The following is a 25,480-nucleotide window of genomic DNA, read 5'->3' on the forward strand; positions in this document are numbered from 1 at the left end:
TGACTGTCCATGCTGTACATCCAGATGAGCAGCCACAGCTGCATAGAAGAAAGCTTCAGGGGCTCTTCTAGCCCCCACTCCGACAGGTGCACCCGACTCCGACCGGGCACCAAACTAAACTGAGGTGCCTTGGCTCGGGGGCGGGGTATAGGAGGGGGACCTAGTGCATCCTGGGAGGCTGAAAGCTTAACTCTTTGGTGACCGATGACGGACGTCACACCTATACCCCAAGGTATCCTGTGGATACCCTACGGACCCTGAAGTAGAAAACCTTTTGGTGCTTTATAAACTATTCCTGCTTAGGTGTAGGTTATGCCGCCTGCCTCCTACTTTGAAATGGTTCATATAGGAGTGCTCTTAAATTAGCTTTGTGGAATGTGGGTGGCATTATCTCACCCATTAAGCGCAAAAATAAAAACCTTGTGTATTGTCAGAAACAGCATTGTGATGTCTCTATTACAGGAGACTCATCTCGTTCCTAAAGAGGTTAAACTTAATATGTCTCAGTTCCGTGTCTTCTCCTCTGCCTCTTATAACTCAAGGGCTCGGGGAGTAGATATATTGTTGCGCAAGACTTTAGAGTATATTATTCATTGCATTGTATCTGATCCCGGTGGACATTTTATGCTACTAGATGTGTCCATAGAGGGTTCCCGCTATATTTTATATAATCTATACACCCCCAACGTGTATAACAGTGTTTTCAGTCTCTGCTTACCCAATTGCTCCTATATGTAGACTCAACTGATCATTGGTGGCAATTCACTAAAAAGAAAGGCAAGCTCCCAAAAGCTACTTAAGCTGGGTACACTGGCCGATATATTGGCCGATTAATTGATCGCCCAATATATCGTGCCCCCGTCAGCCAGTGTGTACAGAAGATACGTTGGCTACAGACATCTGTCCACCCGTACACATGGGTGCAGAGAGGGGGGAGGGGTGGGGAGCTGCGTGCGGGTACTACTTTACAGAGTCCAGCACAGCTCCCCATCCACATCAGCCCAGCACACTGCTGTGTGCTGGGCTGCACTGGGAGACTGTCCGAGGCTGCTAAAGCAGCAGCCTCCTATGCCAAAGGGGGAGGAAACAGCGCCCCCCTCCCCAGCGCCACAAACAGGGTTTTTTTCTAAGGGGTCGTGGCCGCACCTTCCAATTATGCCATGCCTCCTACCACCTGCCGGGACCCGCTGTACCATGCAGATTATGGTCGTTCATACACACTGAACGACCATCATCTGCAGGTATATCTGCCAGGTGTGTACCCACCTTTAGACAAATGAGAAAACGGGAGGGCAACTCACCTAGCCACTGGTTTAGAACAGCTTTTTAGGATAATGTTCTTTAATAATTGTGACCTTAAGACCCGTATTCAATTAACCGTGACAAGTTGGAATCCCCAAAAAGTATTGGCGATTGCGACTTTGCCTGGCGGAAACTTATCTCCGTATTCAATTGCAAACACTTTTAGCGTACGCAATGCAATGTAATAGGCGAAAAAGACTCGTCTCTGAATAGGTGGAGCAAAAAAAAAAGTGCAAAACCGCTATTTTGGGGGTGCAAAGGTGGAGAAACCACTCAGCACCCTTGGGAGAGCCCCACAAAGTATAACTGCATTAAAAAAAAAAAAAAAAAAAAAAAAAAAGGGCTTAAAAAAAAGTGAGGAACACCCCAAAAAGCACTTTGAAAATGGGGGTACAAACTTAAAAACTAGCGAAATAGACTTTTGGGGGGTCTGCAAGTATGGGTGAGGTGTTTTTTTGATTGCAGGTGCTTGCCGAAGGTGCGTTTAAGTTATTTAAACTTGACTATCGACTTTAAACCATGCTTGCACCCATTTTCAAGTACCCCAAATTTGCCAGGACTACTTATTTTCACCCCCCCCCCTCAAAAAAAACTGCTTCACCACTTGTGCAAAGATGTTAATTAGAAGAAATGGACACCTTAAGTACCTCAAATAACTTTATTAGGGCTATTCGGGGGCATGTACATTGATCCCCAATGTTAGTGCATCTTTTAGGGGGTGACAGGCTGTTTTCCCCAATTCTGTCAGCACTTTGCCTGTTTTGCATTCGCTGGGTTGCGTTATTGCGTCTTTTGGAATTGACTAGGGCAAATCGCGAGTACGCGCGTGATAAGTTTCAGCTGCTAAAATACGCGATGTAGGTGAAAAGTACAGCAGGCACAACTTTATCGCGAATGCAAATTTAATTGAGTACGGGCCTAAGTAGTGAACATAATTACGTTATGACCATTTTTGATTATATGTATTGTATTAGTTTGTTTTTGGATTCTTTTTTTCCCTTTGCTTGTAGCACCAAATTAGTCATTATTCATCTATGCTATTCGACCTAGGTCGAAATATTGGATGAGACTACATTGTTGAGCTTAATACTACATAGGCCTTCTATACTGCGATGCTATATTTTGTCTTTACACCTATCTGGGACAACCATATTGTATTCTTTTTTTGTAATATTCTTTTTTTCAGAACACAATAAAAAAATGCTAGGAGTGCATACTTGCGTTATGGTGCTCTAGTTAGTAGCTGGAACATCCGGTACGGATTTGGCGTGTAAACGTTTCATAATGGGGCGCAAGTCTTGATCAATCAAGTACATCACAGATCTATATGACCATCTTCATCACATTCCAGAATAGTTTATATTATAATCTAACTTCTATCAAAAGGTGCTTTAATGGGGAGCATTATATACATACACGAATTGAATGCGACATTGGCCTATATTTGACTCAGTGTTATATTTGTATTAATGAACGATAATGACATATAAACAGGTAAAATAGAACAAACATAACTTGAACAATAAACAATTATTTTAACAAAGCTTCATACAAGGGAGTATATTTATTTTATATCTAAAATTGGTCTTTTTAAGGAGGTAAATTGTGATAGTTTTTGGACTCGTCTGAAGTGGCTGCTCATTGCATTTCAACTACAACAAGAGTGCAGGGCAAGCTTGAGATCCAGGGGCGATGTGAATAGCACCGGGAAGGAGTTCCCAAAGCTATTCAAATGTATTAATGGTAGATCGTGAAGTTGCCATTCTAACATCTCTAAACAGGCAATCCGGCTAGATTAGGCATGCTTTTATCAAAGTCTGTTCCATTTGACGTTGTGAGAGAACATAGCATGATTGCTCTTCCTTCTACTAGGGCCAGTCTACATCAATAGGAAGGATCAAACTGTCCTTACGGACTGCAGCGATAGATTATATTATGCACCATAGACACAGCAAGATCACGGCGGTATGGACTGCAAAATGGCACAACAAAGAGTAATGGATCTCTGCTATATATCTGCATTGGAACAGGGAGAGAAAGCTTATGTAACAAGCCCATAGAGACCCTCAATCCAGAAAAATAAGGATTCCCTAGTACAGGGTAATTTATATACCACACAGTTTTAGGATATACCTGCACAAGCTCCGAGCAAAATATGGCACTTGTAACGGACATTTTCTATACATGGTCATGTCCAGATAAATGCCCAGCAAGATCATACCGTGCATTGATATAAGACCACAACACCCAAAAGGAAAGGTACAGCTGAATACAATCACATATGAATATGTCAGTACCAGGCTTTAAGTATTAGATGAGTGAATTCTAGGAAATTGGTTTACATTGGCTTTGTGAACTGCAGGATCTGCACCTGGATATGAGGTGGGTAAAGTCCTGTATGAGTATTATACTTCTCAATGAGGCAATTCAATTTAGCAAATTGCCCCAGGAAAGAGTTCTCGTGCTGAATCAAATTACCCCCAATGTTTTCATGTAAAAATAAATAAATATTGAAGACTAGTAAACTGTTAAACATAAGTAAAAGGTCACCAATCCCCACACAAATAGAAACTACGTATTCCAGACAACTGACAATGCTATAAAGTATGGTTAACGTTTATGTTCCTCATAACATATTTATGGAGTTAAAAAGTTACTACAATAACATGACTTAAATAAAGGACTACAGTGCATTAAACACTCTCAGAACGGTTTGCAATTAGTTTTAGAGCAAGGAAATTAATGGTTGGCCCCATGACATAATTACTTGATGCAAATCGGGAACACAATATCCAGCACTCACCAGTTTAGGCAGGTTATGCTATAAAAGGCTGTTACATACTAACACTTTCTTCTGCTAGAAGCAACGGAAATTGGTTTAGTTTCCATTTTCTGATGGGGTCAAAACAAAAGTTTTTAACAATCAAACCAATATGACCTTTTGCAGCTACAGGGCCTCATGCAGAGTTGGACACAATAAGTCTATGTGCAAACATAATATTCGCCCAGAACACAATACATTTTGCTACCTATCCAGAGCTGGTCGCACACAGGACATATACTGCATAGGAAGCAAATGCACTTCCCTTGAGTACTTTAACCTATTAATTAATAAGTATTTAGGGCTAGTATTATTTTCTTTTGTCTCAAGCAGCAGATTAATGGTGCATACACACGATCAGATTTTTTCTTCAGCTATGGACGATAACTATTTAAAAATCGTTCAGTCGTTCATATCTGATGGAAAATCGTTCATATCTGACATGCCTGAACGATGGACGATCAACGATGCGCGTTCCCGTTTGTCAGATAACGATATCTGACATCTGATGGGTTTGCAGTCAGACTTGGACGATTCCATTCATTTTAATGCAGTCAAAAATCGTTCAATCGTTCAAATCTTTGGTCAAATCGTCCAAATCGTTCAAATCGTTTAATCGTTCATCTTACAAGTCTGACAAATCTGACCGTGTGTACGCTCCATTAGACACACATTTTAAGAAAAAGCTGCATGGTGCGGGCAAGTTGGAGCACCACTGACTATATAAAGTGACTATTTGGTGCAATTTTAGGATAGGTGTATGAACAGATCTGTACCTTCCTTTAAATGGCATGTCCCCCTTTCCTCCTTAGTTTTTGCCTTATGTACCCTTTATGTACCCTAGAATTGTGTTTGAAACTAATGAAAATAAGTTTGGTTAAAAGAAATGTTATACAATATCTATATATCCATACAGACACACATGCACCCACCCCATTACTGATGATATCAAAATGAGAAACCTTTTACCTTTCACAGTAATTATAGTCACATTACTGTGTTCTTAACTAACGACTGAGCCTCATGTGACCTGATCGCTTGTGTCACAACCAGATCTGTCCAGACTTAAGCTGTGTGGCCCAGCTGATGGTGAAATGCAATGTAACGATACATTGCGTGCGCCATACACAGCAAGATCGGGCGTATGACTGCGTAATGTATTGTTACATGCTGCACCGCATTGTTCCAACTGCTGTGCAGAACAGATGGGAAGATGCAATGAACAATCAGTGAATGACGGATCGGACGTACAAACTGTATACGATATATCGTTCCAATCCACATCGGGAAATATATCATACACTATATTGTATAGTGTGTAACCAGCTTTATGAACACACTGGATACAGATATGTTTGCGCCGGCCAAGTGACAACTTCTGCCCAGTATTCAAAGCTTAAGAAACAATGGCTCATTATTACCTGCAGATAGGCAGGACATTAAAAGAAAAGTTTTAATTTGCAAAACCAAAATTGTTTTATTGCTGTTCTCAAAAATTAATTTTGATTAGGAATAAAAAGGGATTCTTCTTACCTAGGCTCATCAGTATAGTCATGATTGGGGGGAAAAAAAATAAAATAAAAAAGTACAGTGAAGATCATTTATACCCCTTTGCAGCAAAGTCCCGGGTCTGACCCGGGATTTGGAACACTTTTCCAACCCGGATCAGACCTGGGACTGACCCCTTTCACACTGTGGGTTATGCCCGAGTCGGCACTGTTCACACCGGACCCGGGTCAGCAGTGTCCCGGGTCATTCTGCGTTGCAGTGGACGCTTGCAGATGAAGTAATCTCCAGGTGCCACTGAAGCCAACCAATCAGTTAGCATGAGACACGACCCGGGTCATTGTGACCGGGATCACACCGTTTACACTGCAGGGTGACACGGAAACGACCAGTGCCCAAACCTGCAAAGCTACCCATGCTAGATCCAGAGAGTCAATGGACCCGGGTTGAGCAGTTTCCACTGACGAAAATCCCAGGTTGGTGCGAGGTCACATGCAAAGACTATTTTCATGTCAGTGTAAAAAGGGGTCTGCCTAAAAACTCCACTTTTTAATTTAGGAGAAAAAACAAACAATTATATATTAAACAGTTTAAAATTAAGCTAGATCTAGTTTATACAAAAGCAAATGAGACTCCTTTTGTTACAATTGCTGTGCTAAAAAACCAAAGTACAAAATAGCTTTGTGTTATCACCAGTAAGCTGCTAGTGTTGGTTAGATGGTGTGTAACACGCCAACTGAGAAAACAAAAGTATAAAGATTAGCAAGGGAAGAGACTGCTGACCTGATAGACAAATGAGCCAGTGCAATTAACAGAAAATACACTGCCCTTTTATTTTTGGAATACATTTTGCAGAACACTGTATACCGCAAATCAAGCATCATAAAACATTTTTCCAAGAACATGTCATTTAAAGAGAAGTGATCATTGTAAATACCTGACTGGATATAAAACTTTTTATTAGAAAGTGTGGGTTTTACAAGCTAACACCTAAAAAGGTGGTGAACATGTTTCTCTACCATTTTAAAATGGCTGCAGAACAGAGGGGTTGGGGCAACGAAATAGCAGTGATTTTTAATTCTCAAGTCTAGTATAATGAAAGCCTTCACAATATGCTAATTTTCTTAAAATAAACCAGGTGCTAAGATTTTGCAATTACCAAACAGCAAATAAAAAAAAACTGTTAACATGTTTATTTTAGTGTTTCACAAATAGAAAAAATACAAAAGATACACGCATAGGCAAGTAAAATATGAGAAATACATAAAAATAAAATGTTAAGATTCTAGAATTAACGTAAAAACATAGGTGTAGAACTAAAAAGGGCTGATCTACAAAAAAAAAAAAATTATATATATATATATATATATATATATATATATATATATATATGTATTATTAAATGCCAAGGCACATAACAAAATTAGCTGTAAACATCATAAAACTATAATATGAATACAAATAGTAATCTTAAAGCATGGGAGGAAAGAAAATGAAAGCATAAAAGAGAGGGGCGGTGACGGACAGGATGAGGGAGGAGACGGCCTTGTTCGAGTCATTATAGAATTTGGGGATCTTTGCTTAAGCCCCCCGAAACTTATAACAGAGAAAAATAAAAAATAAAACAAAATCACCATGGTAAAATGGATGTGGTAACATTAAAGCAGGAGGTCTGAAAAGCCAGAGGGCAGGGACCCATGTGGTGTGGTGCTATAATGTGAGAACTATAGATGTGCGGTTCGGATTTACTCGGATATGTTCGGTTCTCATAAACAGCATCATATTGGCTACCTGGCTCTCACGTGTTTTGTATAGCAAATTTAAGATAAACCCGAACTTGTGCTAATTTGGCAATAAGAAACGAATACAGGTTGAGTCTCCCATATCCAAAATGCTTGGGACCAGGGGCATTTTGGATATCTGAATATTCCGTATTGTGGAATATGTGCATACCATAATTAAATATCTTGGGAATGGGACCCAAATATAAACACAGAATACATTTATGTGTTATATACACCTTATACACATAGCCTGCAGGTAATTTTATACAATATTTTGAATAATGTTGTCCATCAAAAAAGGTTTGTGTACATACATGAAATTCATTTGTTTCATATACACCTTAAACACACAGGATGACTAATTTTATACTAGATTTTTAATAATTTTGTGCCTTAAACAAAGTTTGTGTACATGGAACCATCAGAAAATATTTCACTTTAGGTTTCACTCTTAGTCATGCTAAAAAAAAAAAATTCTGTATTTCGGAATATTCCGTATTTCGGAATATTTGGATATAGGAGACTAAACCTGTAAAACCGAACCCGCACATCTCTACGGAGAACCATTTGAGAGGTATTGTGAAGGTAAGCCAATATTTTCTCAATGGCCACCACATATCAGATTTTGTTTATGAGTTGCTGGCATTAATTTATATGAAATTAGGTCCGAAGGAGGGTCAATAACCTTCCATTGTCAGGCTATCAGGGCAATGGGCTGCATTTAGAATAAGTAAAGAGAGCTTATCAGCAGCTTGTTAAGGCCCGACAGCCAAGGAGAAAAGACCAGTGAGACTTACTTTTCAGTGGTACCTTGAGAACTTCAGACAGGAGAAGGGTAATCATCCCAGAATAGGGTTATCTTGGGGCAAGACCACCAAATATGTAAATAGCGTTCCTGCTAGGCTGTTTTAGCAGGGGCAAAAAGCGCCCTGCCCTCAAAGCCTGCGGGTGCCATCTTCACCCATGGGTTGTAATGTCCCATTGGTGAGGAAATGTGCGGTGATCCGGTCAACGCCGGTGAATAGACGCCGGGCGCATGCACCCGGCATCTATTTTACCTGTCAGCAGCGCTTGGGGGCTGCCCGGTGTATCCGTAAGTGCCGGGCATGCCCCAAAGAGTGACAAAAAGGGTGATGCGTCTAATAGACTTCGCCACATCCCTTCCAACACCTATTGGAGGCTGAATTATACATTCTGTGCAAACAAGCAGGTACTAGGTACCATTTATAGTTATCATGTATGAGTTTTCCTTGAATGCTGAGGTAATAGGAGGAGTTAAAACACCCTCTCCCGTACCACAGACCATGTGTCATCAGGTGGGCATCCTAGGTCTTTTTCCTGCTGTAATTCATGACCCAGGATGGCAGGTAAGAGGTTATAGAGCAGGGGTCTTCAAACTTGGCCCTCCAGATGCTGTGGAACTACACATCCCAGCATGCACTGCACATAGTTTTAGCATGCTGTTATATCAAAAAGGTGGCAGTGCATGCTGGGATGTGTAGTTCCACAGCAGCTGGAGGGCCAAGTTTGAAGACCCCTGTTATAGAGAATAGATATAATACCCTTCATGAGAGCATTATAGAGAGCCTCAAAAGGAGTTAAAGATCTGTTTATAAACTCCCTCCCCCGTAGTTCTATCAAGTGACGGACTTCAATGTAAGCAAAAGAGTTAATCGAAGGTATGTCAAATTTGCTCTGTAAAGAACCCAGAGAGGCGCATCCACCCGAGAACAGGAGATCAGATGCCACCGTAACACCTCACTGAATCTAAGAGTAAAAACGAGAAAGATTGAAATCCAGGGAGAATGCTGGGTTACACCACTTAGGACAGGGGTTCCCAACCATGGTCCTCAAGGCACACTAATTTGAGCACAAGTGACTTAATTAGTACCTCAGTTATTTTGATTCAACCATCTGTGCACAATCATGGATATCACTAAAACCAGGACAGTTAGTGTGCCTTGAGGACCGAGGTTGGGAGTCACTGACATAGGAGAAATAGAGGATGGGTAGGAAGTGATATCATAATGAAATCCCAAACAGCATGTAAAGGCAATTACCAGGTGTAAACAAGCAAGCAGATTTTGGTCTATCAGATGCATCCATACCTACAATAGGGTACACAATGGAAACACTGCATGAGTTTGCTTAGACTTCCACCCAGCTAGGTATATGGGAAGATGCAAACCAAGCTATTGCCTGGCTTAAGTGGGTAGCATAGTAATAGAGCTTGACATCTGGAAACTCATTGCCACCATTGGTAGTGAGGCGACGAAGAGTGAGAAAGCTAATACATGGAGGTTTGGATCTCCATACAAATTGGACAAACCACTCGTGTAATTGTGATAGGGGTGATTTAGGGACAACAACAGGGAGGGTCTGGAAGAGGTAGAGTAGTCTGGGCAGAAGGTTCATTATATAACTGCCACTATCCTGCTCAGCCAAGAAATAATAAGATCCCGCCAACGGAGGAGGTCTAGTTTAAATGGTTTTAAGTAAGGGAAGAAAGTTTGCCGTGTATAAGGTATTGTACAGATTCGTTATGTAGACACCTAGATATTTGAGTTTCGAGGGATCGCAGGCAAAATTGTAATTTTGATGTAGGAGATCTAAGGTCGTGGGTGAGATAGTAAGGGAGAGGGACCTTATAGCCCAAAAGTGAACCATAGACAGACAAGGTCTGAAAGAGTTTGGGAAGAGACGTATGAGGAGAAGTTAGGGTTAGGAGAATGTCATCGGCAAAAAGGGACACTTTGATGTAATTTGGCAAAGCAGAATATACTTATCTGAATCGAGGTGAATTTGAGCTGCAAGGGGTTCAATAACCAGAGCAAAAATCAGGGGAGATGTTTAGACCATAAAGCGCCAGCTAATCCGATCGAAAGCCTTCTCAAAGTCTAGGGAGAGCACCAGGGCTGGGGTGCTGGTAGCATTAATGGAGTGAATGAGACTAATTACTCGCCTGGTGTTGTCACGTGCTTGTCTTCCCGGTATAAAGCCAACTGATTGTTATGGATCAAGCTGGGCAATATGAAGTTAAGACAGGTGGCGAGAATCTTAGCATATATCTTTACATCGGTGTTCAGCAACGAGATGGGTTTGTAATGAGCACAGTTGGAGGGGTCCTCCCCTTCTTTGGGGATAACTATAATACTAGCCTCAAGAGCATCCTTAGAAAAAGAGCCCCTGAACATCACACCTTTGAACACCCCGGCCAAATAAAGGGATAGAATAGAGTTAAAGGACTTCTAATAGGTGGCAGTGAAACCGCCTGGGCCTGGGGCTTTGAAGCCCTATATCACTTCCGAGATCTCCTGCGCCTCAATTCTGATACAGAACGACTTTCGAGCTGAGGAAAACAGTTTAGGGAGATGGCAGCCAGTTAAAAAGTTCTGGATGGGGTCCACAGTGTGGGGAGAGCTATCAAAGAAAGACTATTCATTTGAAATTGTAATACATTCTAATTTATGCTTTTACAAAGCTTCAAACTGAAGGAAAACTAGACTGAATAGGATCAGACATTCTGGCTTAAAGATGCAATACCTAAAGTGGGAAATATCTGTCTCTTTAAAAATCTGGGAAAGTGAAGTACCAATATTCTCAAGCCAATTCTAAGGGTGAGGGAAGGGGAATAAATAGTTTTCACTGGCCTGTAATATTAAAGATTTACTATTAACGCCAACGTTTCAGAAATCCATTGAAAGGGTCGCATAGCAGTCGGATTATGGGAAAAAAAATGCAAGGTAGTGTTGGGAAGAACTAATAAGACACAATGACGCATTTATTTCGCGAGCCTGACGAAAATGGCTGAACAGAGTAAGCACCAGTGTTAGGGACTGAGGCTATAATGCACCACTACCTCTGCAGATGGTAGTACAGTTACTGATTTATACATGTTTAAAAACTAAAGCTAACAATAATTACTGTATACATGAAGCAGTGGCCTGGACAGCAGTTCATAAAGAGAAAACATCTCCAGCATTATCTGACAAAGGTTGCGACACCTGAACATATGGATTTTCGGCCTAATGGCTGGATCTGTGACCAGGCTGGACACATGTGGATAGCCAGTGATTCACACTTATCTGTCTAAATAAGTACAATACTAAAGCCAGGAACTGTGACTGGCTGACGACCAAGTACGCATACAAATAACCAGTACTGGCAGCCCAAGTGGTCAAAATTATACAGATTCCAAATGAATTTTGATTGCTCTTTATGGGCACAACGATGTCTTGCTAAGATTAAAGTGATACTGAGGTTAAATATAAGGACCAACCATGAAGAGGGTTAAGCGTCACACTCAATTCTGTGTATTTCACTTTGTTTTTTGCCTATTGAAATGCACCTACCTTAATGTTCCATTCTCCCCCTTGTCAAGGCTGGTGAACCGACTGTACAAACGTGTTATTTGGCTGTGAGAGACTAAACAGAAAGGAGATAAAACATTAGAACAGCCAATGAAAACAAAATACACTAGATTTTATACAGCTGAAGTCAATTTGATGCAAACAGACCACCGATCTGAGAAAAATATAATACAATTTGAAACTATCCGCAGGCAAAAGAAGAAAACCAGACTTTGGAAGTAGATTTAGGTGCTAGTTGAGAGTTTGTTTCATGAAACTCACAGACTTTGCACGAATGCACGCACCCAAAAATTCTCCAATGGAATAAAAAAAAATACCTATTTGGGGGTTTGGAAATTGTCAGCCAAATGCAATGTGACAGAAGAGCATAAAAAAAGTGGGGAGACTATCCTGGATGCCAAAAAACTGATCATTTGGTTTGCAGAGTCATACAGAAGAATCTCACACCCTCAGGGAGGTGCGAACGGAAGTATGTGGGTTTTCTGACTGGGTCAGTGAGAGTTGCTAATTGGATTGCAAAATTAATTTGCACTGCAAATAAAACATCAACTCACACCTCGCATCTAGCATCTAATTCAGGGCTTAACAAATTTTTCTAAAATCTAGGAGCCAGGATGAACGTGTAGGAGCCAGATCACTGTCCCCCAAAAAAACATATAAGGAGTGAGTGAGGAGCACAGCTCTGTGTGATATGCAACTATTATCCACACTATACTAGTCCACAAACTGGTCACAGTTGAATGGATATAGTAAAACGGAGGCCCCCTCACTGCTCTGCACAGCTCCCCTGCTCCACCCACCACCCTCCAGTAATAACGGACCAAATTTCATATAAATTAATGGTGCCAGAAAGTACAACAGAACCCCCTCCCCTCGTGGTCGCACCACTATCCCTCTGAAGCCGCTCCGAAATCCCTGGCCACGCATAGACCCTATTACCGGGGAGCTCTATGCAGGCAGAGATAGGTGACAGACAGCCGGCACATACAGGAGGATCAGCGTAGACTGAGACAGACAGCAGGGATCAGAGCAGGCCAGGAGGAGTCAGAGCAGGCCAGGATGGACACAGGCACAGCAGTCACCGCAGGCGACACTCAGCACATGCACACCTGTGCATGAAATGAACGCTGCAGGGGCAGATGTATACAATTGGGATCGCTTATTAAAAAGCAGAGAACAGAACGTAGGGATTCTTTACTTTTTAAAATTAAAACGCTAGAAGAGGCACATAAAGGAACTCTTGCTCCTGAGGTATACGTAGAAGTACAAAGAGCTAGAGATTCTCTTAATACTCTATTGAATGAGGGAGCTAAGAAAGCTTTTAGACGCTGTCGCCATAAATATTATCAATGGGGCAATAAACCAGGGAAGGTTTTGGCGAAAGCACTCCGGGAACAGAGATCTCAAACGTATATTCAAAAACTTAAAAATAAGTCAGGTACTCTCTGCTTCGGAGATTGCGAATGTATTTCACAATTATTCTTCTGATCTCTATAATTTGACTTCGTCCCGATCTCCATCTGAATGTTTGCGACATAAGTTGGAGGTGCAGAGATATTTACACGACATTCGGTTTCCGGCTCTCTCTACTGAGGTTGTGCAGGCTTTAGACACACCTTTTACGGAGGTTGAATTGTTGGATGCTCTTAAAGCGACCCCAAGGGGGAAGAGCCCCGGACCTGATGGGTTCCCAGTCACTTATTATAAGGCCTTCCAGGATCGACTGCTCCCCCTTCTTTTGCTTGCCTGTAATGCTGTCTCGGCTGAGACCCCTTTCTCTGGCCAGTCCCTGGGCGCTCATATTACGGTTATACCAAAAGAAGGGAAAGATCCATGTAGTCCTGAAAGTTATAGGCCTATTTCTCTTCTTAATGTGGATATTAAGCTACATGCTAAGCTTATGGCCAACCGCCTCAAGCAATGGCTACCCAGCATAGTCCACTCTGATCAGGTTGGTTTTGTGATGGGAAGAGAAGCTAAAGATAATACTATTAAAGTTATCGATCTGATAGAATATGCTAATACAACCAAGATCCCGATGGTACTTCTCTCCACAGACGCTGAAAAAGCTTTCGATCGGGTGGACTGGTGTTTTATGTTGGCAGTTTTGAGGTGGTTGGGTTTGGGTGAAATTTTTCTCCAAAAAATTATGTCACTATACAGAGCGCCCTCGGCACGGGTCAGGGTCAATGGGGTTTTGTCAGACACTATACATATAGCCAATGGTACGAGACAGGGTTGCCCACTTTCGCCCTTGCCTTTTGTAATTTGGCGAGGGCAATAAGAAGTAACCCTAATATTACTGGCCTTCAGATTGTCTCAGGAATACAGCCTTGCTCTTTTTGCAGATGACTTGTTGGCAATAGTAACAAATCCCGTGACCTCTCTCCCTAATTTGATGGAGGAGTTTGATAGATTTGGCAAGCTTTCAAATTTTAAAATAAATTATACCAAGTCCACTGCATTGAACATTACCGCTTCAACGGAGATAGTTTCAGCTCTTAAGACCTCGTTCCCATTTACTTGGCATCCCACTCAGCTGAAATATTTGGGGATATTCATACCTAGCAGTTTATCCAAGCCATACGAGTTAAATTATGTCCCCCTTCTCAGAAAGATCCGATCTGATTTTTCTAGATGGCTTCCGGGGAAACTGTCGTGGCTGGGTAGAATGAATGTGGTAAAAATGAATGTACTCCCCAGATTACTTTATTTATTTCAAACTATACCTACAGCTTAACCACCCCGTTTTCTTTCATCAGTTCACAATGTTCTGAGGGATTTTGTGTGGTATGGTAGGAGGCCGAGGTTTAAGCATCAAGTCCTGTTTAGACGTAAATTGCAAGGAGGTAGACAACTTCCTATGGTTACAGAATACTACCAGGCCACAGTTCTTAACAGAATTGTCGATTGGTTTCGTAGCTCGCATGAGAAACAATGGGTTGCCATTGAATCTGCTTCTACGAATTTATATTTATCAGTTATTCCATGGTGCAATAAAGTTGTCAGTTCGGATCATCCTACCATGGGGCAGACTCTTAGGTTGTGTGAAGACTGAGGGGGGAGGACTGATATCTCTTCCTTAGTATCCCCCCTTACCCCTTTTATACATAACCCTCGTTTTACACCCGGAACCACAGGTCATGTTGTGGCCAAATGGAGAGCCTTAGGTGTCACTAGGTTGGGAGGATTGGTCTCTAAAGGGGTAATTAAACCTTATACCACCTTAACTAATGAGTTACAGTTGACTAAACAAGATTACTGGTTTTATTTGCAACTACGTTCTTTTATGTCCTCTTTAGGTGGTAGTGCCCAAGTGGGGAGAGCCCTGACTCCTTTCGAGTCCTTATGCACGGTTGATACCGCCCCTAAACATGTTGTTATTTCCGTTATTTATCAAATTCTCCTTTCCGCTTCTCTCCCAGTCACGGTGGCATACCAGGATGCTTGGGATAAAGATATGGCCTCTAAGGGAATACAATTAAATTGGGACACTGTTTTTCATTATATTAATGCCTGCTCTACTAGCTTAGAAACTATGGAAACACAATTTAAGGTGTTGACGAGGTGGTACCGTTGTCCAGATATTTTACATAAGTTTTCCCCGGGAGTTTCTGCTCTTTGTTGGAGATGTAACAAGGCTACCGGATCATTATTTCACATTTGGTGGGATTGTCAGTTAATTACTCCATTCTGGGCGACAGTTATTGATTTGGCGTCAGAAATTCTTGGTTTTTCTCTCCCCTCTGGCCCAGATTTCTGGTTATTATCCCACTCTGACATTCCTATTTCTCAATACAAAAAAATCCCTTTTGAGGCACATGAATAATGCAGCGAGAGCAGTACTTCCAGTTAGGTGGCGTTCCCACTGTCCACCCACCATGTGGGATTGGTGTCAAAAATTAGATTTCTACATGTACATGGATGACATATTCCACTCTACCCCAGAAAAACAGTCTGATTTCACTACCCGGTGGTTTAATTGGTTGGAATTCAAACTCTCTCCAACTTATAAGGCGCTCATCCCTCAGTCCTCATGCTAATGTTTATTATTTTTGGCTTCATAAGAGTCCAATAGATACTTGTTTGGGTGTGGTTGCTGTGCTATTACGCACTCACTTTATTAACAAGTAGCAGTTGGTATGTTTCCCAGGCTTGTCCTGTATGCACATCCTTTCACTTTAGCTTTTCCCTCTTGTTTTTCCCTCCCTTCTCTGTATTGTCTTTAAATTGGGGTTTTTTGTTCTGTTTTCAATATGTTGATTAATGTGTATTGTTGTTGCAATTTACAATGTAAGAACAAATATTCTTTTGTATATCTGTTTGATATGCAAATATGTCCTTTATTGAAAATGTAAATAAAGAATTTATATTAAAAAAAAAAAAAAAAAAAAGAAAGAAATGAACGCTGCAATACTAAAGGCACGAATCTCCGTGGGGGCTGATGAGAATCTGCTTCCTCCCTCACTGCAAAATCTGGTAGCCATGGCTACCTGGCCCCTGGGATTTGTCATCCCTGATCTAATTGGATTGACCCCTTAGCTGGAACAATATGCATCAGTAAAGCAGCAATAGACCATCTGCTCAGGTGTGGATTAACAGACAGCAAACAGGTCGACAGTGTCTAGATAGACACCATATGTTAGACAGTCAATAGGTCTGGGACTGAAGGTCACCATGAAAGTGGTCGCCACTTGATATTTTTTTTAGCCCTAATCTTCATCCTAACCCTCCCCTTGGTGCCGAACCCTAACCTTCCCTTCCTGGAGCCTAACCCTAACCATCAACAAACACCACAGTGAATTGAATAGCCCCGGGAGCTCCCTCCTGGGGCTATTCAGCATCGCGCTGAATTGAATCAAGCCCATAGTTTGCCTTGTCTCATCGCATATAAATGATGTAATCCAATACTAAAAAATAAGGTGGACTGAAACTTGTGAAGATGGTCATCTCAGATTGTTTCAGTATAAAAGATGAATCGGTTAAGCTCTAACAAGTGCTTGGATGATACGGGCAACATCTCCACTTCTAAATACCTGCACTTTAAAAAATATACCCCTGTGAATTTAAATGCAAGTCCATAGAGTTAAAATAATTTGATGCAGCCAATATAGAATTTAACAATACATTGGGCTGTTACATGATGGGATTCTTCAGTTGATCAAATACCACATTTAGTGCCTGATTCAAAGATGTAGGCTAAGCACACAGTCAGTGTCTTTGTATGCAGCAGTTGGGAAGTATGCTAATGCCGCAGGAGGCTTCTTGTGTAAACAGATGCCCATTGCCAGCTTCTGATTCATTGCTGCATCCAAGATGCAGCATCGGATCATCTGTGTGACCATCAGTCATCCGAGTAATCCTCAGGTTACTGGGGATGACCAGGGACTTTACACTGCTGAAGCCAGTGAAGCTTTGGTCAAGGATGCAGCCACTGGCTTCAGCACACCCAGAAAAAGTGGGCAAAAAGCCCCCCCGTTTTCTGCAATGCTGCCTGGGGACAGAGCAGGGGCGACAACAAACTACTGCAGCCTGGTAGACTGCAGCGTCCAGGGCACAGAGTGATTTCGCAGAACAAGATCTGCTCATTCACAGATCTCACAACATCAGAGATGCACCTAAATCATCGGGCTTGCAGACATCTATGAATTTGGTTCTTTTTACAAGACATCTGGGTGCCTACAAAGTCATGAACGTCACTGGCACATGACGACAGCTATTACCCTGCACAATTATCAAGCAGCATAGGACATGGTTCAATGGTCACTGGAAGGCCACTTAATTCTGTAACTTAAGCACACTTGCATGAAGAAACATTGAAAGTTGCATAAGCTTAACTCGAAGTGTAACCTTTAAAAGCTTAGCGCTGTCAATAAAGCAAATAACGCCAAAACCCAGATAATCAATAAACACACCCCTCACATACAGTTATCCATCTTGAAATTAGAGGTCATTGAGAAATTGTGACCATATTGAAGAACAAGACTACAGATGATATAATAACTTTATTACAATTTCTTGGCAAAAAAAAAAAAAAAAAAAAAAACAGCTTGTCCTTCCAAAATCACCTAAATGCCATTTATCTTCAACAAATATAGCATGATTCACCCTCTCACACCATTCTCTGTCTGGTTTGTGCATTCTCTCTGTACTGGGAGATAATTGAATTATAAACGAAGAATGACGTCCTGTGAAAACAGCCAGCTCCTAAACAAAAGGATAGTTCTCATGCTAAATCACAACACTAGTCTGCATACATAAGTACAAATGAGATAATACTCAGAGCGGTATCCAATTAGCCCCGAACATTGTTCTGGCGCCAATTGATCCCCGCGATCGGCAAAAAATGGGGATTGACAATTATCCCCGATTTTCGCCAATGTTTTCTTTTCACTTAATTATATTATTTTGGTCTAAATAATAGGATAGTTCTCCCTAAAACACATAGGAGTCACAATAAGCTCGCGGACCTATGTGTTTTCACCTTTTTTTTTTATGTCGGTGAAAAAAACGGCACTTATCGTGGATAATTTTTCGGGACACATTAGGTCCCGAAAAAAGAAAAACGCGATAAGTGCCAGCGTCGGGCCAACTTCAGGGCTAACTGGATAGCCCCGGGCGAGGTAATTAGCGGTAATTTAACATGCCTAATTGGATACCCCCAATAGAATTGATGGTTATTTAGAAAGTTTAATAAAGCAAAATGATAAACAAAAAGTTAGCATTTCATTTTACATAAGATTTGTTTCTATGAATTTATAATAATATGTGAAGGATTGATAACCTTATTGAAAACTGCATACATTATACAAACGAACTGCTAAAGCTGGGTACACACTTTTACAATTGCAGACTGATCAGGTAAAACTGTCCCGATCAGCCATGCAGTCTGTCCCCAGTGTGACCCCGTCAGCCGCGTACACTGTGCAAACATAGCACAGTGTGTACGGGCTTCTATGGGATAGGGAGGTCGAACCGACCAATATTAAACCGTACATAAGATACGACGTCTCGTACCCGACCGTTGCAGGAGCGTTAAAAGCAGTTTATCGGCGAACGCTCCTGCATCGGGAAAGCATACACAACTATACAATCCAATGGCCGTTCTCTCGATATTGGATGAACGGCCCGATGATTGTATAGGTGTGTACCCAGCTTTAGAATGTAATGTGTTTAACAAAGCAACATCTGATACGGGACGTAGTTAGGATGCCGGCGGCCAAAAGGCCGACCGCCAGAATCCAGACACTGAAAGCCCGGTATAGGACTAAAGATAGGTGTCTAAACACTGATGCCTATCATTTGCCCCACGCCAAAACTTCTGATATACAAGATATACATATTCTTCATAGGTCAGGTAAATTGCAGATAAATTACAAGCCATAAACAGAAATAAGTAATAACTAAAAATAACAGCTGCCCCGGAATGGAGCACCATGTTTCCCTACTCAGACACATGAATATTGGTTTAAAGTAGTGCACTGCTTCCAGCTGACACAAGACATATCAAAGGGAAATCTGACCATGGACATATCAACATCACATACGTTGCAATTCTACATGTTCATCAACATATAATAGATGAACACTCATTGCAATGTGACCTTTTCTAATCGGATTAGCAAACTAATTTATAATAGTTATGATCACATAAAATTTTGATTTGAGAGCAAACACATTGGTTGTCTAATTAGGCTATTGGACAATACATAAAAGTCAGCCAAACCGCTATTCCTTTATTACACAACTGTATATATTGGATGGAGCTGTGGAAAGTAGGCAGCACCTTAAAGATATAAGATAACAAAAACAATTCCTTTACAATGTAAGTTTTTAAAAATTAAAGCTAGATCAATCAACACATTTGAACATATCCATTTCACCACACTAGGTTCCACAGCCACCTACACATACTAATTAATTGCTAAATTAATTTAAGTAACAAAACTGGAATAACCTGGGAGCAATTAGTCCACTACTGTGCACAGGGGGCTGTAACACGCAGACATGGAAGGGTACAGACTAACCTAGAATAAACAGACAAAGCAATAAGAATCTTAAAACAATAATAGCAGAGCAATGCTGTACAGTTGGGATCCTGGTCTGTTTGGACGTTGTGTGCAAAAGGTAGTAACCTAACAATAGAATGCATCATTTGCCAGTAACCAGATTCCCTTTGGGTCCACATTGGGCATCCCTCCAACCGTCAAAAAGGGCAGCACATTACTCTTAATCTCATTAGTAAATTAAATTAATAGACTTGAGCAATGAAAGCGACACCTATGTATTATAACATACCAACAGGCCTTCTAAATCAAGTGTGTTACAAACTATAACAAGCAAATATGACAACAAAGCAGGAAGGAGCTGGTGCTGCAAGTACAAACTTGGCACCCACCTGTTGCCCATCACAGCCCTACATCACTGTCCTGTTTGGATTGCTGCCCAGGAACACAGGGACAATCTGGCCTATGTGCAGGTAATATGACAAACAATGTAGAACTACAAAGCTCAGCAGAAGAACACACGTTACTGTTACATGTAGACTAATGGTTAAAGAAAATACACGAATAACCAGAAAGGTCACATGGAAAGTACATGACAGCTAGAATACTGCAATATAAACCACCAAAAATATTATATTTGGGATATAGTGCAGTAGAAAAATAAAAAACAAAATTAAAAAGAACCCTGCAGAAATGTAGGAGCGAGCAGCTGAATGTGGACCATAGATGCGGCCTATCCAAGAATGACAGTGCCCGGCAGCGGGTCACCCTACTTACAGCCGGTCTCCTTCTTTATCTCTTCTATCTCCTCGTCCCGCAGCAGAGTAGACGCCCGGGAGCCCATACTGAGGACAGGCACTTCCTGTACACAACCTAACCAAGCTGTCTCTGCTAGCAGCACACTCGTTGCAGCCGGCCACCGCTATTTATATGGAAGGCGGGTCGATCGAGTACATGTAAGCCACGCCCACTCGAAACTATGGCGACTCCATTCCCTGCAGTGATAACAGTAAGATAGGCCCCTATCATAGGTCAGGCGTACGGTGGACGTGTCTTTCCTACTTCCAGTATTGCTCCAATTAATACATAGCCGGCCCGCTACGCCTAGGTGTGCAGTGCGCATGCCCAGTAGTGACTGGCTTCAGTAAAAAATAAGATTAAACAGACGTAGTAGAGTAGTTGTGCTGTTGTTATGTGATGCACATTCCCGCCATTCACTGCTCTGAGTAATATTCCTGCAGAAGTTGCTTATGAGTATTATAAGGGTCATTTATGTGTAAATAAGTCCATATATTTACATAACAAAATGTGCAGATACATCATTTGTGAAAAGAACAATGGGGTAATAATGTGAGTTAAAGACAAGATTTCTGTAGTCTTCAATATGGAATTTTAAAATAACTCCACAATCTAAAGTAGTAAAAGCTATAACGTCATATTGCGGCTGATTCTGTGTGGGATGGATCTCTGCACGGACTCATAGGGTATATTTACTAAAGTGCATGCTTTTAGAAGTGGAGATGTTGCTCATACATACCTCCCAACGTGACCCTATCCAAGAGGGACACAATGCTCTGGTCCTGGACTTCCCTGGTAAGAGGTGGGGCTGCAGCGCAGTTCAAAATTCAAATAGGGGAGCCGCACCAACTGTCATTTCACACGCTGCCAAACATCACTGGCTGGGACTCACTGGCAGTTGGTGTGACTCCCCTATTTGCATTTTGAACTGTACTGCAGCCCCACCCCTGGAGCCGCCACCAATCATAAAATACCAGGGAAGTCCAGGACCAGAGCATTGTGTCCCTCCTGGAGAGGGTCATGTTGGGAGGTATGCCCATAGCAACCAATCAGATTCTACTTAACATTGATCTAGCACCTTCTAGAAGATAATAGCTAGAATTTGGTTGCTATGGGCAACAACTCCACTTCTAAAAACTCGCATTTTAGTAAATATACCCCATATAGCGAGTTTTAGCATACAGTGTGTGCACAGAAGTGACTCTGAGCTATGCGCCCACCCTCTGCCTGGAGACAAATAAATGCTACACATTTACAACCACGCAATATTTGTGAACATGCCACACTTGTGCAGAACAGCACATACAGATGAAAATCAGCATTGTCAGCGGTCTGCGATACACCACTTTGCTGACAGGTGCATTTATACCTCAGCAGGTCAAGGTGCAAAGGTGCCTATAGCAGCCTAGGAATATGCCATAGCCTTAATTAGATTCATTACTAAATAAACTGCACTGTTTCAGAACAATAAAGAATTTTCGAGTCCAGTCACACATCCCCCACATTTACATCATGGCTGTGGAGGACAAGTTCCGCTCATCCTGCACAGTGGCGCATGTAGGAAAAAAAAGGGAACAAAATGACCTTCTCCCAACCAGTCCTGAGAATTGGTGGGGAGTGCGAGAGCTGGCTGGGGAGGAACAGAAGTGATGTCACATTAGATGATTATAACATAAATTAATGAATTAAAAATGAATAGAGGCTGATGAATAACATCAAATTATACAACATAAAGAGATGGGAGCACGTCTTTCAAACTTTAGGCCCCATTTAATCAGTGTAATCTTCAAACATTATTGGGCCCATTTATTAATGATAGCATTTGCAATGCGATCTGGGTGCGATATTAGCGCCCATGACCGTACTGCAGGATGCGATCATAGTGCTGGGATTTAAAAGAATGCACCCGCAGAGACAGGGGATCCAAAAGGGGCCCATCCCTGCAATGTGCTTAAAGTTAAGTGACCACAACAGCGGTCTCTTCACTCCTGCTTGACTCCAGCGCATGCGTGGTCTACAGACCACACATGTGCGACAGCCATTGCCGGTCTTCTGGTAGTTTTTGTGATGTGTAGCCCATAGGCTACAGTGGGCTACCACCATCTTCAGATGGCGGTAGCAAATCTCTGGAATGCATCACATTCCGGAAGTTGGTAAATATGGCAGCATCGCGTCCCCCAGAGAAATCTATGGAGGTTTTTGCTGCCCGTGGGAATAGGGGTATTGAAGCAGGTATTAGAGATGCTGTATTTGCTGCTATCCCTCTGTCATACATTTGGGAGATACTAAATATTTGCGTTTACCTCCCAAAACTGGGTGTTTTTGGAGAATGAGTCGCAAATATTTATTGATAAATGGGCCCCTAACCATCTGCAGAAAAATCATGAAGTCCAGCGATTGGAGTAGCTCTCCCTCAGTCTAGCTTCCAATAATGAAGGAAAAGGTTTTATTATGCACGAAAATCAAACAAATATAGGGGTATATTTAATAAAGTGCTGTTTTTTTAGAAGTGGAAATGTTGTCCATAGCAACCAATCACATTCTAGCTATTATCTTCTAGAAAGTGCTAGATAAAGGTTAAACAGAATCTGATAGGTTGCTATGGGCAACATCTCCACTTCTAAAAACCTGCAACAAATGTTAAAAACACCCTAACATGAAATCAGGCTGGTGCTAGGGTTTCGGTGTTTCCCTGCAAACTATAACTTTGCTTCCTCCCTCCTGTACTTTTTTTTTGCCAATGAGGTATGGTCTCACAAGGAAGGAGCGTGGACACACAATAGTACCCCATATTAAAATTTTGCAACATAGTAGCGCAATCTTATTCACCTTACGCGGCAAATAGAGCCCCTGACTCGCATTACACCACATAGTAGTGTCCCTTATTCACATTACAACACACAGTAGTGCCCCTTATTCACTTTGCGTTACAAAGTAGTGCCCCTTATTCTGGTTGCGCCTCACAGTAGTACTCTGACACACGTTACCCCACACAGTAATGCCCCTTATGCCACTGGCGTCACTAGGGAGGTGCGGGCCGCACTGGTTGACACCATCCAAGGGCAGAGCCGGCCCTAGCCAATTTGGTGCTCTAGGCAAACTTTTGATTGGTGCCCCCTAGCAGATAATCCCACCAGCAATCTGTGTTTATACGTGTATGTAGTTATATTACCGACGGACGGGATGCCGCCGTCCATCCATATACCTACGCCGGAATCCCGCCGCCCGCAATAATGCTGACACTGATATCCCGAAGGAGATCAGGATACTGGCTTCGGCATCCCGAACACCAGACTCCCAAAGGTCCAGACCCGGGTAAGTATGTTGGTTTAACAAGGGGCCAGGCCGCGGCGCTGTTATGTTATGTTAGTGGCTCCGGCTCCAACGAGGTGCGCGTGCGCAGTGCCGGAGATCGGATCAGTATAGAGATTCGATCTGTGGCAGGGGGCCCCATCAGCGAGGGGGGCACGGGGATACTTACCCCCAGCGCTCTCCCCTTAATCCAGCTCTGGGGGGCAGCGGCAGAGCCCTGGAATGCCCCTAGGCATTCCAGTCGCCCTAGGCATTTGCTTAGAATGCCTATGCCTAGGGCCGGCTCTGTCTGAGGGGGTGACACCAAAATAACAGAGCTGCTGTGCTATATTGGTATCAGCCCGTCAGATTATGTCACGAGCAGCCACACTACAAGGAGAAGCTGTGGGCAGCTCCCAACACCTGTTGGAGCACTGGGTAAACCCACTGTGTGCCGAGAACGGGAGCCGTGACATGCAGTCACAGGGGCTGTGGCTTCACATAGCAAGGCCATGCCCCTTGCACGCTCGTGGTGAAGATTCATACCACAGACGCACCGGGTGTCACCGATGTAAATGATGCCGCTGCTTATGCACATAATGCCACAAAGAAGTAGTTCCCCTTATACACAGAATGCCATAGTTGTAGTGCCCAATGCCCACAGTAGTGCCCCTTATATACAAAATGCCCACAGTAGTGCCCCTTATACATATACTGCCCACAGTAGTGCCCCATATAAATAATGACCACAGTAGTAGAGCCCAATACACATAATGCCCACAGTAATAGTGCCCCTTGTACACATAATGCCCATAGAAGAGCCCCTTACACATAATGTCCACAGTAATAGTGCCCCTTATACACATAATGCCCACAGTAGTAGTGCCCCTTACCCATAATGCCAACAGTAGTAGTGCCCCTTATACATAATGCCCACAGTAGTAGTGCCCCATACACATAATGCCCACAGTAGTAGTGTCCCTTACACGTAATGCCTCCGGCTCCAGGGAACGACCCACAGGGCTTCTGCTGTTAACAAAATCTCCCGCTGGTCGTTTTTGACATCTATCATCACCTGAACATGCAGGTCAATCTGCCGATAACGACAGATTGGCCATGAACGTAGCCACAGGCTACGGCAGGCAGACATAGCCGCAGCCGAGACTCTGGAGGTTAGCAGACTGGCATCCAATGTTGCTTCTCCAATATAAGAAGCTGCATCTTGAATGTGAGCAACAAAAGACATCTGATCCCTAGAAGTCTCTGAGGGAAAAGAGTCTTCAAGTACATCAGCTCAGCTATCTATAGCTTTAGCTGCAATAGCCGTTGCTGGATGGGCAATAGCCCCTGAACGAGAGTATTTCAGGCACACTTCCACCTTCCTATCAGTAGGATCCTTCAAGGAAGTAACTGTAGGAAGAGGCAACGCAGCGCTTTTGATTAAACGCGTAACATGGGAATCCACCGCAGGGGGCGATTCCCATTTTGCACAATGAGCCACAGGAAAAGGGTAACATGAGGTCAGCTTTTTCTGTGGTTGAAACCTCTTACCAGGCTGCAGCCATGTGTTCAGCTAGTTGATCCAATAGAGGGAATTCTGCT

The 25,480-nt window shown here is 42.4% G+C and overlaps 1 protein-coding gene across 2 annotated transcripts in view; it reads right to left on the bottom strand.

The window, feature by feature from the left end:
- LOC148505580 (calcineurin B homologous protein 1) overlaps positions 1–20,692 on the bottom strand; it is a 60,363-nt gene extending 39,671 nt beyond the window's left edge. For both annotated transcript variants that reach the window (XM_088448041.1, XM_088448040.1), the window contains exons 1-2: positions 20,567–20,692; positions 11,766–11,838 (exon numbers count right to left, since the gene is read on the bottom strand). In XM_088448041.1, coding sequence (XP_088304167.1) covers positions 11,766–11,838; positions 20,567–20,633 — 140 coding nt within the window. In that variant the 5' untranslated portion in view covers positions 20,634–20,692. The remainder of the gene's footprint in view (positions 1–11,765; positions 11,839–20,566) is intronic.
- Positions 20,693–25,480: the final 4,788 nt, after the last annotated feature.

The sequence above is a fragment of the Taudactylus pleione genome, unplaced genomic scaffold, assembly GCF_031769625.1.
Source record: "Taudactylus pleione unplaced genomic scaffold, aTauple2 ptg000448l, whole genome shotgun sequence".
Classification (NCBI taxonomy): Eukaryota; Metazoa; Chordata; class Amphibia; order Anura; family Myobatrachidae; genus Taudactylus; species Taudactylus pleione.